Source organism: Nicotiana tabacum, chromosome 12 (assembly GCF_000715075.1).
Source record: "Nicotiana tabacum cultivar K326 chromosome 12, ASM71507v2, whole genome shotgun sequence".
NCBI classification, from domain to species: Eukaryota; Viridiplantae; Streptophyta; class Magnoliopsida; order Solanales; family Solanaceae; genus Nicotiana; species Nicotiana tabacum.
In genome coordinates, this window is record NC_134091.1 from 26396306 (window position 1) to 26408524 (window position 12219).

Sequence of the window (12219 nt, forward strand, 5' to 3'; positions counted from 1 at the left end):
TGGCTGATGATGTTGCGCAGTATGTGAAGACTTGCCTAGTATGCCAGAAAGATAAGTCAGACCGCTTGACACAAGCGGGACTTTTGGAGCCATTGCTTGTTCCAAAGAGACCCTGGAAAAGTGTTTCACTGGATTTTATCACTGGATTGCCCAAGGTCAGAGATCTCACAACTATCTTGGTTGTGGTAAATCGGTTTTCCAAGTATGCTACATTTATAGTAGCCCCAAAATATATATCAACAGAAGATACAACTCAACTCTTCTTCTCTCATGTTGTCAAATATTGGGGTCTGCCTAAAGACATCGTTAGTGATCGCGACTCTCGCTTCACTAGCAACTTTTTGACTCAGCTCTTTAAGTGCCTCGGGTCAAAGTTGAGCCACAGTTCAAGTTTTCATCCGCAATCTGATGGCCAGACGGAGCGGTTCAATGGCATGCTGGAGGAATACCACCGTCATTTTGTTACCGGATTGCAGAAGAATTGAGTGAAGCTTTTGGATGCTGCTCAACTGTGTTTCAATTCACAAAAGAGCTCTAGTACAAACATAAGCGCTTTTGAAATTGTTACTGGACAACAACCGCTACTCCCACACACTGTGAATGCCTCAAACATGTCAAAATCTCCTTGAACTGCTAGCTTCTCGAAGGAATGGAAGCGAAATTTGGAGATAGTGCATGCCTATCTTGTCGAAATCTCCTCAATTCTCTTTTTTGTTCTCTTAATTGCTCTTGGTATTGGTTTTCCCAAACGGAACTGACAGTCTCGTCTAGCATACGGAGGGGACCCCAGTTGGCGAATAGTTACTGCACGGACAACGGTTGCTTAGACTTACGTCACCTTTCCAAGAAATCTCAGGAAGGCGCTGTGTAACACAACTCATGCATTATTAATCTTTATATTATAATTCATCAATTATTAATCCCCACATTACAATCCCTGCACTACTAACACCTACTTTACAATCCTATGTAACTTGTCTCTAAACCAAACGACCTCTTTATTAATGAATCTTTTCCATTTCTTCCCTGTGATCCCAGATTTCAACAAATAAAACGGAAACTGAAATGGTTTTCTTTAGTTATTTTTTGGAGTGAACTTCAGTCATACAACTAGCATTTCTAGTAGTTATCAACTATCTTATATATGCGGTCCAAATGTTGGAAAATTTCCAGCCTTCCTAGCAAACTGCTGGGGAAAAATGAATGAGTGACATATGTAGAGTACTAATTATGGGTTCATTTGAACACACTAGCTTTGACTCGAATCCTATATATGTGATCCTTTATCTATCGGGGATTCACAACTTGAGTATACTGTTAGAGTGATCCTTATATTATTTTCTATGATCATTTTCTTGGTGTAAATATATTACGAACAATTCATGTACCGAGTCTCCCATTTTTCGGTATTGCATTAGCTGGATTCTTCTGTTTGGCATTGGCACTACCAGAAAAGCAGAGCACTTGTGCGACCTTACAAAAAAAATAAATGGACCAAGAGTGGTTCAGGCAGCTTTATAGACACATGAAATAGGCCAATCAATGGCCTGGGATCAGTCTTAATTACTCAGTCTTTTGCCATAAATGGCTTGCTAGTGTCTTACTGATTTTCATACCAATTCCCATTGCTTGCAGCATACTGTTATTATGATTGATTAAATACAATGACTGAGATTATCTGTTTTGTTCATTTTCAGGAATGACTTTAAGCAAGCAAAGGTCAGGGTGAAGGACTTGTTCAGATTGTAAGGTTGCTATTAACAATCTTTCAATTAAAAACTCCTAAGAAACGGTCTCTCAACCTGGTTACAGACTCGTGAAATAAGGGTAATAATGATGAACTAATTCATTGCAGTTATATAATCACATGAAATCTTTCTTTATTTACTCACTTGAAAATATACAATAAAATAAACAAATGACGCAATTTGTAAAAGACTCATGCACAGGATGGATAATGGAAGGCATGAGCACAACTTTTGCACAACAAACAATCATAAAGTAGGGTGATAAATTGAGTTAAAACATGACTATAAATCAATAGAGATCACCAGAGCGCCATCACCCTTGTCAACCACAAATTTCTTGGTGATTTTCTTCGAAACTGTAATGACTTCCACTTCGTAGGAGCCATGGAATCCGCTAAAGCTGAACTGCCCTTGTTCATCAATATGACCATGAGAATGAGACAACCACTCGTGCTTAAGAGAAAGGTACCTTTTTCCAGCTTCATTGAGGTCACCTTCTGCATTCACTAAATGTGCATTTGGTCGACTCATGAACAGCTCCCAGAATCCCCACAACATTATACCTTCTACAGAAGGGTGGGCATAAGCTTCCCGAAGCATAACTTCTAGATCGTCAGCTCTAACGTATTCATTGTCAGACGACACATCAACTTCAGTGAACCAAATTGGAAGTCCAAGAATACCAAGTTTGTCCAGAGCAGAACATACAATGGGTCCAACAGGAGTGTCAATATGTCCCTGAATTCCTATTCCTCCAACAGGTGCACCGTGCTCTTGGAGATCAAGAATATGCTCAATATACTTTTCAGGGGAAGATCGGGTGTCACTGCCATCCTCAACATGGTAGTCATTTACAAATAGGATGGGGGAAAGGTCTAATTGATGTGCAGTTTTAAACATGTTTACCCTGATTTCCTTACCCAATCTGTCTTGGTAGAAAGAACCATGCATCATCTCATTATTCACATCATAATGCTCGAACTTTCCCTTGTACCGCGTCAGCAGTCCTGTCAGACGGTTTTGAACAGCCGTCATCAAGTCGTTTTTGTTCAAGGATTGCACCCATGCCTGAACAGTGCCCACCACCTCCCAAAAGATACAGTGACCTCGAACTTGAATGTTGTTTTTTGTGCAGAAGTCCAGGAGCTCATCAGCATCTTTGTAGTTGAAATTCCCTTGTTGTGCTTCTGTCCAGTACCATTTCAGCTCATTTCCAAACACAGCCCAATTAAAATTCTTGACAAAGAAGGCATTGAAGTCTTCATTGTCCATGTTTGTTCTGCTTATGGCTGATCCAAAGGGGAAGCTGTTTTGCAGTTGTCTAACTCTAATAAATGTGCCATGCAAACTGCCTGAATCTGATCCTGAGAACTTCAACATGACGTCTCGCTTGCGTATCTGTGAAGAACATGGGCAAGAGAGAGAGTCTTTATTATAAACGTTTAATAAATTGCATATTTATACTCAAAGGCAGTGCTCTAACACTAAAACAGGGACGACTTCACTGATGAAACGCCTCAAAACAACTGATGATCATTACTTAAACACAATAAGTGAAATTACCATGAACAAAGAATTATGTATTACCTTTGCAGTTTGCCTCTTCAAGTGTCTAAACCGCGCACGTCTGTCTACTGGAAAAATTTGAAGCCCAGCAACCATTAGGTCTACACCAGCAGCAGGACCCTGAATATAAACCATAACCTTAGCTGCTTGCTTCTCAATTCTAAAAGATCCTCCAATTTCATGCCATCTATCGTCACTGATCTCAATTTGGCCCCCATTCACCCATTGGCTATCTACTCCAAGGGCAACATTTACGCTCTGAGGTCCTGATGCTTGTCCAATTTTAACCCATGCAGATACTTGATATGTCAAATAGAGTTTTACTTTATCTGTGATCATCTGAGCTGGACCCATCCAGTTTTGAGTACGCTTTGTAACCAGAATGTAACGGCCACTTAAAGGCTCATGAGCACCAAGGGAATCTCTAGCCATTGGAGGCATTATATGTGGTGAGCCTGTTTGAACACTCATTGTACAGTTTCCAAGTGGGAACCAGCCATTTGTGCCATCATTCAAACTAGTATTTGTGACTATATTAACACCAAACGCAGCATCCTAAAAGAGATGAAGAAATGAGATAGAACGTCGTCAAATGTCGTGCGGAGAGGTAATGGTCGGAGAAACATGAAAGTATTTAATGTTTAAACAGATCAACAGTTTAATTGCCAGTTAGCTAGCTTAAGTGGCATAAACTAACATGTTCTCAGAAAATATTGGGCTTCAAGTTCATCTATAATATCCTATCACCAAGCTCAAGGTAAATTTAAAAAAAAAAAAACAGCAGCTTCCAAATTTAAAGTAATTCAACTAACCTCAATTACTGGTGGAGAAGATGGAGGAGCTTTAGATGCATGCTTTATGACTAAATTATTAAGGAGGATATCCGTGCCAGGAGGTGGACCTTCTAGAAAGACAACAACCTGAGATGGCGAGTCATTTATAAGAAACTTCCCTTGCAACTTCACCCAGTCTTTGTCTGTGGCTTGGACACTACATACCACTAGATTTTGTTAAAACACTTCAGACGAAACATTAATATACATGGTAAATGGAAGATGGAAATCAAAACACGGATAAAGAAGAAAGGGATCAATTAAAGCACCACATTTTAATTGTCTTTGTTTCGAAACGAACCAAGTGGACTGCAAAATTCAATGTCAAAAGATATTATCTATCTGTTTTAGAATTGAAAAGTTATCAAACTCTAGAAACTGAAGTTACAACAGTACACATGCTTCTGACTATTGCACAGATGATTATCCACATAGATATGGAACAGAAGAACCAGTCAAAATCAGAAATTCCTTCAACAGAACAAAGTTGATTATGTTGACATCACCCTACGATGCATGAGCTGTTATAGAAGTGCAAAAAGAGAGATAACAGTAATTTTTGTCTTTTTAAATGCAGTTTGAATGGTTTCCAAGATCAGAAAACAAAAAATAGATGATAAAATATAGAAGATACTGCAAGGATAGAAGAAACAAATTGATGATAAGATAGTAGATACCATAAGTATTATTATATGCACATTATATAAGGGGGACTTGATTCACCCACCTGGCTATTCCAATGTACCGTTCACGGTTATCAGCTGCTTTAACATATAATGTACCGCGAAGATCTGCACTTGTGACATTGTTACCATAGATCCGGGCAACAGCAGTTACCTCATAAGCAAGCTTTCGCTTCACTCTTCCGGTTATATCTTGCTGAATTCCATTCCAGGTCTGTGTGCGTTCCGTTGCAGATGCAAAGTATTTTCCAGACATTGGAGTGATTTTCCCATCTGCCATAGAGTCATGCGAAGCGACCTTGCAGCCTCTTCCAGACCAACTATTGATACCATCATCAAATTGAGGGTTTACTATAATGTTATCATCATCGGTCGAAACAGATGATGTGCCAGATCTCTATTAAAATAAGGAGAAAATCCTTTCAGTAATACAACAAAGTTTGAATAAACTCGAGTAATCTCTAGACAAAATAGAAAAAGAAGGAATTAATATGGACATAGCATTGGACTTACATCACAAGCAGTAGAACTAGGACATGTGATCATTACGGACTTTATGAGCAGGTCAGCTCCAGATGGAGGTCCCTCGAGATAGAATATAACTTGATCAGGCATAGTTGACAGAGAAAACGAACCTTCCAATATCTCCCAACACTCCTTCGAAGCAGATTTTCTGGATGGAGTAAAACACTACCATGAGTATTGTTTCCTAAACAATGGAAGGTAACGAAGACAAGCTGGATACAGTATCTTACTTTGCAATGAATAGATAACTTGTTTCAGAATTCTGATACACTAGTTTTAATGTGGCGATGACCTCAGCAGAACCCTGAAAAGTACCAGATGCTCCAACACAAGCAGAAACTGTATAAGTCGAACCTGCTGATACTCCACTTGTAATGTCTTGCTCTAAGCCTTGCCAACATTCCTTACGATTTGTAACAACAGCATAACAACAGCCTTCCTCTGTTGTTAATCCTTTATGGTACTCAGAACTTGCTGGAACCACAAAAGCATCGCAACAATTGGGGTGCCACGAGTTCAGCCCATCAGAGAATTCATGGTTAAGGATGATGTTAGTAGCAGCATAGCTCCCAGTCCTTTTCCCATTTTCCTTTGAAGTCTGTCAGGAATTAAATATGTATGATTGATGAGCTTGAAGAAGAATTGGCAACAGCTACACTAGTTAACATCAGGTATAAACAGCCGAATTTCATCTCAAGATAAATTTCTCATTGGGCTATAGTGAAAGATATCAGAAGCAAAAATAAAAAACTTCTAGGTCTTTTAAAACTACATAAGATACCGAATATGGAAGATTTTACTAAATTTTCTTCTAATCCACTTTTGAGGGCGAGTCTTGGCGCAGTGTAGAGTTGCTCCTTTAGTGACTTGTAAGCCACGGATTCTAGGCGTGGAAACATCTTTTGTGCAAAAATGCAAGGGGAAAGCTGCTAAGGATATATACCTGTTCTCCCCCTACTCCCACACTAGTTGCATTTCATGCACAAGGTAAGCCGTTTTGTTTCTCCTAATCAACTTCTCCAACACAAAGACGCACAATGCCAGTGTTTCCTTATACCAACAACGAATGTGCTTACAGTTTCAGCTTGTGGAGATACTGAATGTTGTTCACTATCTATAGATTTGCAAGAAATTAATTACTAGATCATATTAGGAAATTCAGCTTATGGCAATTGCTACAGTAGTTCAGTCTCAAATGCTGTAAATCCTTCCTCAACCCCTCGAATTCAAGAATTACTAACTAGTGAAATCAGTAAAAGAATTGAAAATATCCATATTCTGCTTTCTAAAATGAACCCGCATTCCCCAATTGGGAAAAATGCAAAACCCCACCGTACCTGAGAATCAAAGTTGTTGTTGGCAGCGATAATTGGCGACTTCTCCATGCTCTCCTTTGATTCCTATAGGGAAACTCAAAATGTCAAATGAGTTGCCCAAAAAACAATTTTTTTAAGGATACATTCGCTAAACAAGAAGACAGAGTACCTGGAAATGTGTGGTGTATTGTGTACGAGGTTTGAAGAGTCGACGAGCAAAGCTGCAAACAAATAACCTCTTCATTATATACAACTCCTCTCCTCTGTTGAGAAATTTTGCAAGCCAAGTCTTCAGAAAAGCGCGGGACACCTACCAATTTTAACACCATTTTTCATTCTCTGACATAATAACTGTTTGCTCTTTTGGGCTTTAGCTGTCTTTCCTGTCTACTTAATCCAAACAACATACTAAAATAATCCTACTGCAAATTCCCAAATAAATATTATTATTGTGTTCTTTTCATTCCCCCCCCCCCCCCCTTTTTTTTTTCCTATAAATTTTGCTGGGGTGGGTTCAGAGAAATTTCAAGATTTATGTTAGTGGGGTATGATAATTCTGTAAATTTAACATAATATATATACATTTTGTTAAAGAAATTAATTACATATACTCCTAGTTTGAACAGGGGTGGGAAAGGAGATGTTCTATTTTTCAATTGGTGGATGCTTTGTTAGCAAGTTTTCTTTGTCTTGGGGCAATGTCCCACTAGATCCTATCTATAGTAATATATGTATGCTTGAATTTAAATGGAAGATTGCTACATAGGTTAAGTTAAGGCAAGTATTTCTGATATAAATGTTTTCTGATTCCTTTCCTTTTAGTTCTTGGGGTTTTATTTACAAGCCAAATGTCATTCTTAAGAAATTTGTTTGTTTGGTAAACTCAATCTTTCAGTGAATATATTGTATCACTTAAACTTACTGCATTAAGCAGATTCTCAACCGCTTTTTGGCTTTGCTTATACCTAATGTTCGGCGGTAAAAACTTACATGCATCTAGTGTTTACACCAAATCAATAAATACATAACATATGTCTTGCACATGAACTTTAGGTATTTAATCATGGTGAATTATGTACATTCTTATCTTATTATATCAGTCACTTAACCATGATGTATTAATATGATTTGATATAAATATCGGTGTCGATAAGTATTTACCAGGCTATATACACAATCTTGGTAATACCCAATTATTCAATTGTCCAAGAATGTTGAAGATCCTTTCCATTTTTTTCTCTGATCCCAAAGATCTCTAATAATTATAACCGCAAGTGAAAAGACTTTTTAGTATGAACATAAACTTGCATTTCTAGTACGTTATCCATCACCTTGTATGCAATCCAAGTTTTTGGAGAAATTTCCAGCCTTTCTAACGAAATGCTGGGATAAAACTGAACAAATGACATTTTTGTTAAAGTTAAGGTTTACAAGTTTTGTTTCAAAAAAGGCAAAGGAGTGATGATTGATGATGCCTGAGAGGATATTTATCCAAATATTGGCAGATTTAGTGTATTATTTTTCTTGAACTTGTTAAAAATTTCACGACGAGGCCAAAGATGGAAAAAAGAAACTGATTTCAACCGTCATTTTGATATGGAGAAGAAGAAAGCTAAACTACACTTTGCGTGAGGATTAATGTTTCCCATATACTAGAAAGAAGCTGAAAAGTTCCATAAAGTTTAGTTGGAAAATGAACATAGAGAAAGTTAGAAGAAGAAAATTATACCCCATTCTTTCATAGCCTATGAGGTCTTGTCTTTCTTTGAAAAGCAACTCCTAACAGCAAATAAGTAAAGCACACAAATGACAGACACTGCACTACCAAAATAGTTTACTTGACAAAGGTAACTGCCAGAATACGACTCAAACAGTCATTCCAATTAAGAGTGGTCTTTGTATTATTTCTATAAATAATTTCTTTGGTGTAAATATATTACATTAGAATAATTACTGAACCTTTGATTTCCATGAATCCTAATAAATGTATTTCAAGAACTGCATTAGCTGAATGTCTTCTGCGTCGCATTGGCACAACAAGAAAAGCAGGGTAGTCTCTGCTTATTGAACCTGCACATTGATATAGACTCTTAAACTGGTAAAAATTAGCTGGGTTAGTCACTTTTGGGCCAGCGATTAGAGTTTAGCTAGCTTTTCAAATGTATTGGTAAAGTAGTTGCTGGTCCGACTAAATTGATATTTTTGCCCGTAACTAAAAGCACGGAACATAACTCCAACAATCTGTAACGGAGTTGGAAGCTTTGACAAGTGGAACTCCAGTAAACTACGTTGAAATTCGGAATTTTATTTAATTTTCAGACTCCAGGAACGTTTCCTGATTTTTAAACCTTCACTAGTACAAAATCCAGAAATAATTTCTGAAATTTAAAATGTATAGTTGAAATTCCAGGAACAATTAATGAAATCTAAACCTTTATTTGTTCAAATTCCAGGAATGATTCCTGGAGTTCAAAGTTAGAAGAAGCAGCTTCTGCAATTGTTGAATTGTCTTCTAACTGGCCTATAATCCATGAAATCGGGCAGTTGCTATACTATTCTCATTGTCCAATCAAAGTTGAGCCAATTTTCTTTTATTTTGTTGCTTTTATGTGGCGAAAAATTCATAAACATACACAAAAAGAAGAAAAATATCTCAATCTCCTCACATAATTGATGAAACTATCGCCCTTTCTCAATATTAGAAGCAGACGAAAACTAAGTTGAAACAAAATTTAACAAAAAGCTGTTGGTTAACCTCCAAAAATTACACTGCTACGCTAATAGACTTCAACATCGAATTTGTTGACATGGGAGTCCCAAAAAAACGTGGCAGTGCATTGTGAAATTAGCAGGTTACTGTACCCTTGAGCTCCAGTATATACAGGGGTTCAATGATTCGGTTCGTCAGATTATTTTATAAAATTTGTATCATATCAAATTTTTGATTATTTAATTATGTATAACCAAAATTAAACTTACCGAAACCGTTCCGATCATGTCATTTCTCTTCGATATCGATACGGTTCGGTTAATTTTAGATATTTTTTTAAATGTCAGGTAAAAATCACTAGTAGAAGTAGAATGCAATAACATACGTACTTTTATAGTACTTCGCAAAACTCTCTAGACATTTTTACTGTTTAAAGGGTGATAAATTAATAAAACATGAAAGATGACTAGAGTATTAGATCCATCAATTATTCTACAACAACATAAAAGAAACTAAGAAAAGACAAAGAAAAGATATTAACCAAGTTGAGATTCAAGAATAAAGTATATGAAAGATTAAATATTCAAAAAGATAAATTTAAATCATATGAAAGGTAACATATTCAATACATTGTAGTTTGCTACTCATAATCGCTAGAATACCTTGTGTCTTGCTAATGAATATGCTGAAAAAAAATTAGTTTCAATAGGAGTAGCATAATAGTTTTGGGCTTTTAATCATTTTTATAATTCCAATGCTCAAAAAAATATTTAATGCTTATGATTTTTAAACTTAATATATAATATACTTTCTACATGTAAATTTATTCGGTACGGTTCGGTATTTTTTCAGTTTATTTTCACAAAATAAAAAACCTACACTAATTATCGGTACGGTTCTAGATTTATATAAAAACTTATGGTTTTATTTAAAAAAACCTAAAAATTATTTCGGTACGGTTCGGTTCGGTCATTTTTTAAATATCCATTGACACCCCTACCAGTATATATAGCTGGATATTAATCTGTAGAGAATTTCTGAACTCTAGTATAGTATGTTGGAGTTTCACTTGTCTAAGGTTCGAAATTCAGTAACGATTGCTGGAGTTGTGTTCCGTATTTTAGTTGGGTAAATTTTTGTCCAGCAATTTTTCCATGTGAAAAAAGTGACTAGATACTAATAACTTTTTAAATATCGGCTAAACTCTAATAGCAGGGATTAAAAGTGGATGTTTTTCAATTTTACACCTTATAATGTCATCAATCAACTAAGACCCATGAGATAATTGATCAAAAATATTTGCGAAAAAGACAGGAGTACCTATAAAAGTGAAAATATTTACCCTGCTCTACCCATAAAAGAATTCTACCCATTAAATAATTACAATCTCCTACCTATTTAATAAACAAACAGAGTATCTCCAAATAACTACCCACACTAATACCCTACCTATAAAAACGGAAAAGCTGCTCAAATTTGGCAGAATTTTACAAAAAATAGCGCACAAAAATTGAGATTTTCACCAGCATCACAGAATTGTTGTTGAAGATTTGAAGATCGCAAGCCTGAAAAAACAGAGCGAAGATGTTGATTTCTATTTCAAATTTGACTTTTTCTCCTTAAATTTTATAAAAGTATCAATCTGTTAGAATCATAGCAGCTGATTTGACTTTGGAAGATGCTGAAACTTTTGATACTCAAATTCGCATCGTATTATTCCGATTTTGATTTCGCACGTTACAGAAGTTTAGCGCTCAAACTTCTGAATTTTTAACTGAAAATTCTGTTCTCAGTTTGAAGATCTGGAGATCTGTAGGTTTGAATCATAACAGCTGATTTGAGTTCAAAAATATTCTGTTGAAATTCAATATTTGACGTCAACATTATTGAAATTTGCATTGTCGAGATTCGATTTTGTACATAAAAGTAGTTATAACTTAAGATCTGTATAATCATGGAAAATATACCAATTCTGTTGCAGCATATTGGAGGATGGGATGATAATTATAATTTCATAAACTTTCATGTAGATGCAATTTTAATAAAGACTTGTTGGAAATTTGAACAAATTCTCAAAGAGATTGCAAAGCAACTGCAAAAGGACAGTAACACAACAGTTATTCAATATGTTATTGCTCAAGGATATCCACCAATTATAATTTGTAGCGATATGAGTGTTAGTGTTTACATGGAATTGATAAAATCAAGTGTATGGATGACAACACTCTCACTATGTGTGTCGTTTGCTAAAAATACTATAGCTGCAAGCACCTCCAGTTTCGACGTTGCTACAATTTCATCAGAAATTGCACAATTTGAAAGCAGTGATATGATTAGTACTTTTGATGTGCAAAAAGAGATGACACTGGTATAGAACTTGATGATGCAAACATCATAACTAATCAATTTCATCAAAAAGTTGAAAAAGGACAAATTTACAAAGACAAGAACTTGTCGGCTCTCGTTATGAAACAATATGTCGTTAGAGAAAAATGTCAATATCGGGTTAATAAATCATGCCCAAGAAGGTTCGTCTGCATTTTTTCAAGTAATAAAAAACTATGTGATACTTATATAGTATATCAGGATTCTATATGAGTATACTATGTGAGTATATAATTGTATTGGTTTGTGTGTGTGTGTGTTTTATCAGTAAAACATGATATCGATATAGTATATATGTATGCTAAATCAGTATACTATGTGAGTATAGAATTGTACTGATTTGTCTGTATTTTTTATCAGTAAAAGATGATACTGATATAGTATATAAGTATGTTATATGAGTATACTATGTGAGTATAGAATTGTACTGGTTTGTGTGTATATTTTTTATCA

The 12219-nt window shown here is 35.8% G+C and overlaps 1 protein-coding gene across 3 annotated transcripts; it reads right to left on the reverse strand.

The window, feature by feature from the left end:
• Positions 1–1849: 1849 nt before the first annotated feature.
• On the reverse strand, positions 1850–7056 carry LOC107767219 (endo-1,4-beta-xylanase A-like). 3 transcript variants are annotated; one of them, XM_075225984.1, is made up of 9 exons: positions 6986–7004; positions 6841–6892; positions 6693–6755; positions 5586–5953; positions 5344–5503; positions 4875–5227; positions 4127–4304; positions 3336–3869; positions 1850–3146 (listed from the first exon to the last, which is right to left on the reverse strand). In XM_075225984.1, exons 3-9 carry the CDS (start codon positions 6738–6740, stop codon positions 2031–2033), a joined length of 2757 nt encoding a protein of 918 aa, XP_075082085.1. In that variant the 5' UTR covers positions 6741–6755; positions 6841–6892; positions 6986–7004; the 3' UTR covers positions 1850–2030.
• Between the last annotated feature and the right edge of the window lie 5163 nt (positions 7057–12219).

Bases quoted from the DNA above. Each gene is read 5' to 3' on its own strand.
- LOC107767219 (XM_016586138.2), bottom strand. From the start codon at position 6,915: ATGAAGAGGTTATTTGTTTGCAGCTTTGCTCGTCGACTCTTCAAACCT. The intron at 5,504-5,585 runs GTAAGATACTGT...TACTCCATCCAG, and splicing joins AGTTATCTATTCATTGCAAA to AAAATCTGCTTCGAAGGAGT. The intron at 3,870-4,126 runs GTTAGTTGAATT...CATCTCTTTTAG, and splicing joins CTTCTCCACCAGTAATTGAG to GATGCTGCGTTTGGTGTTAA.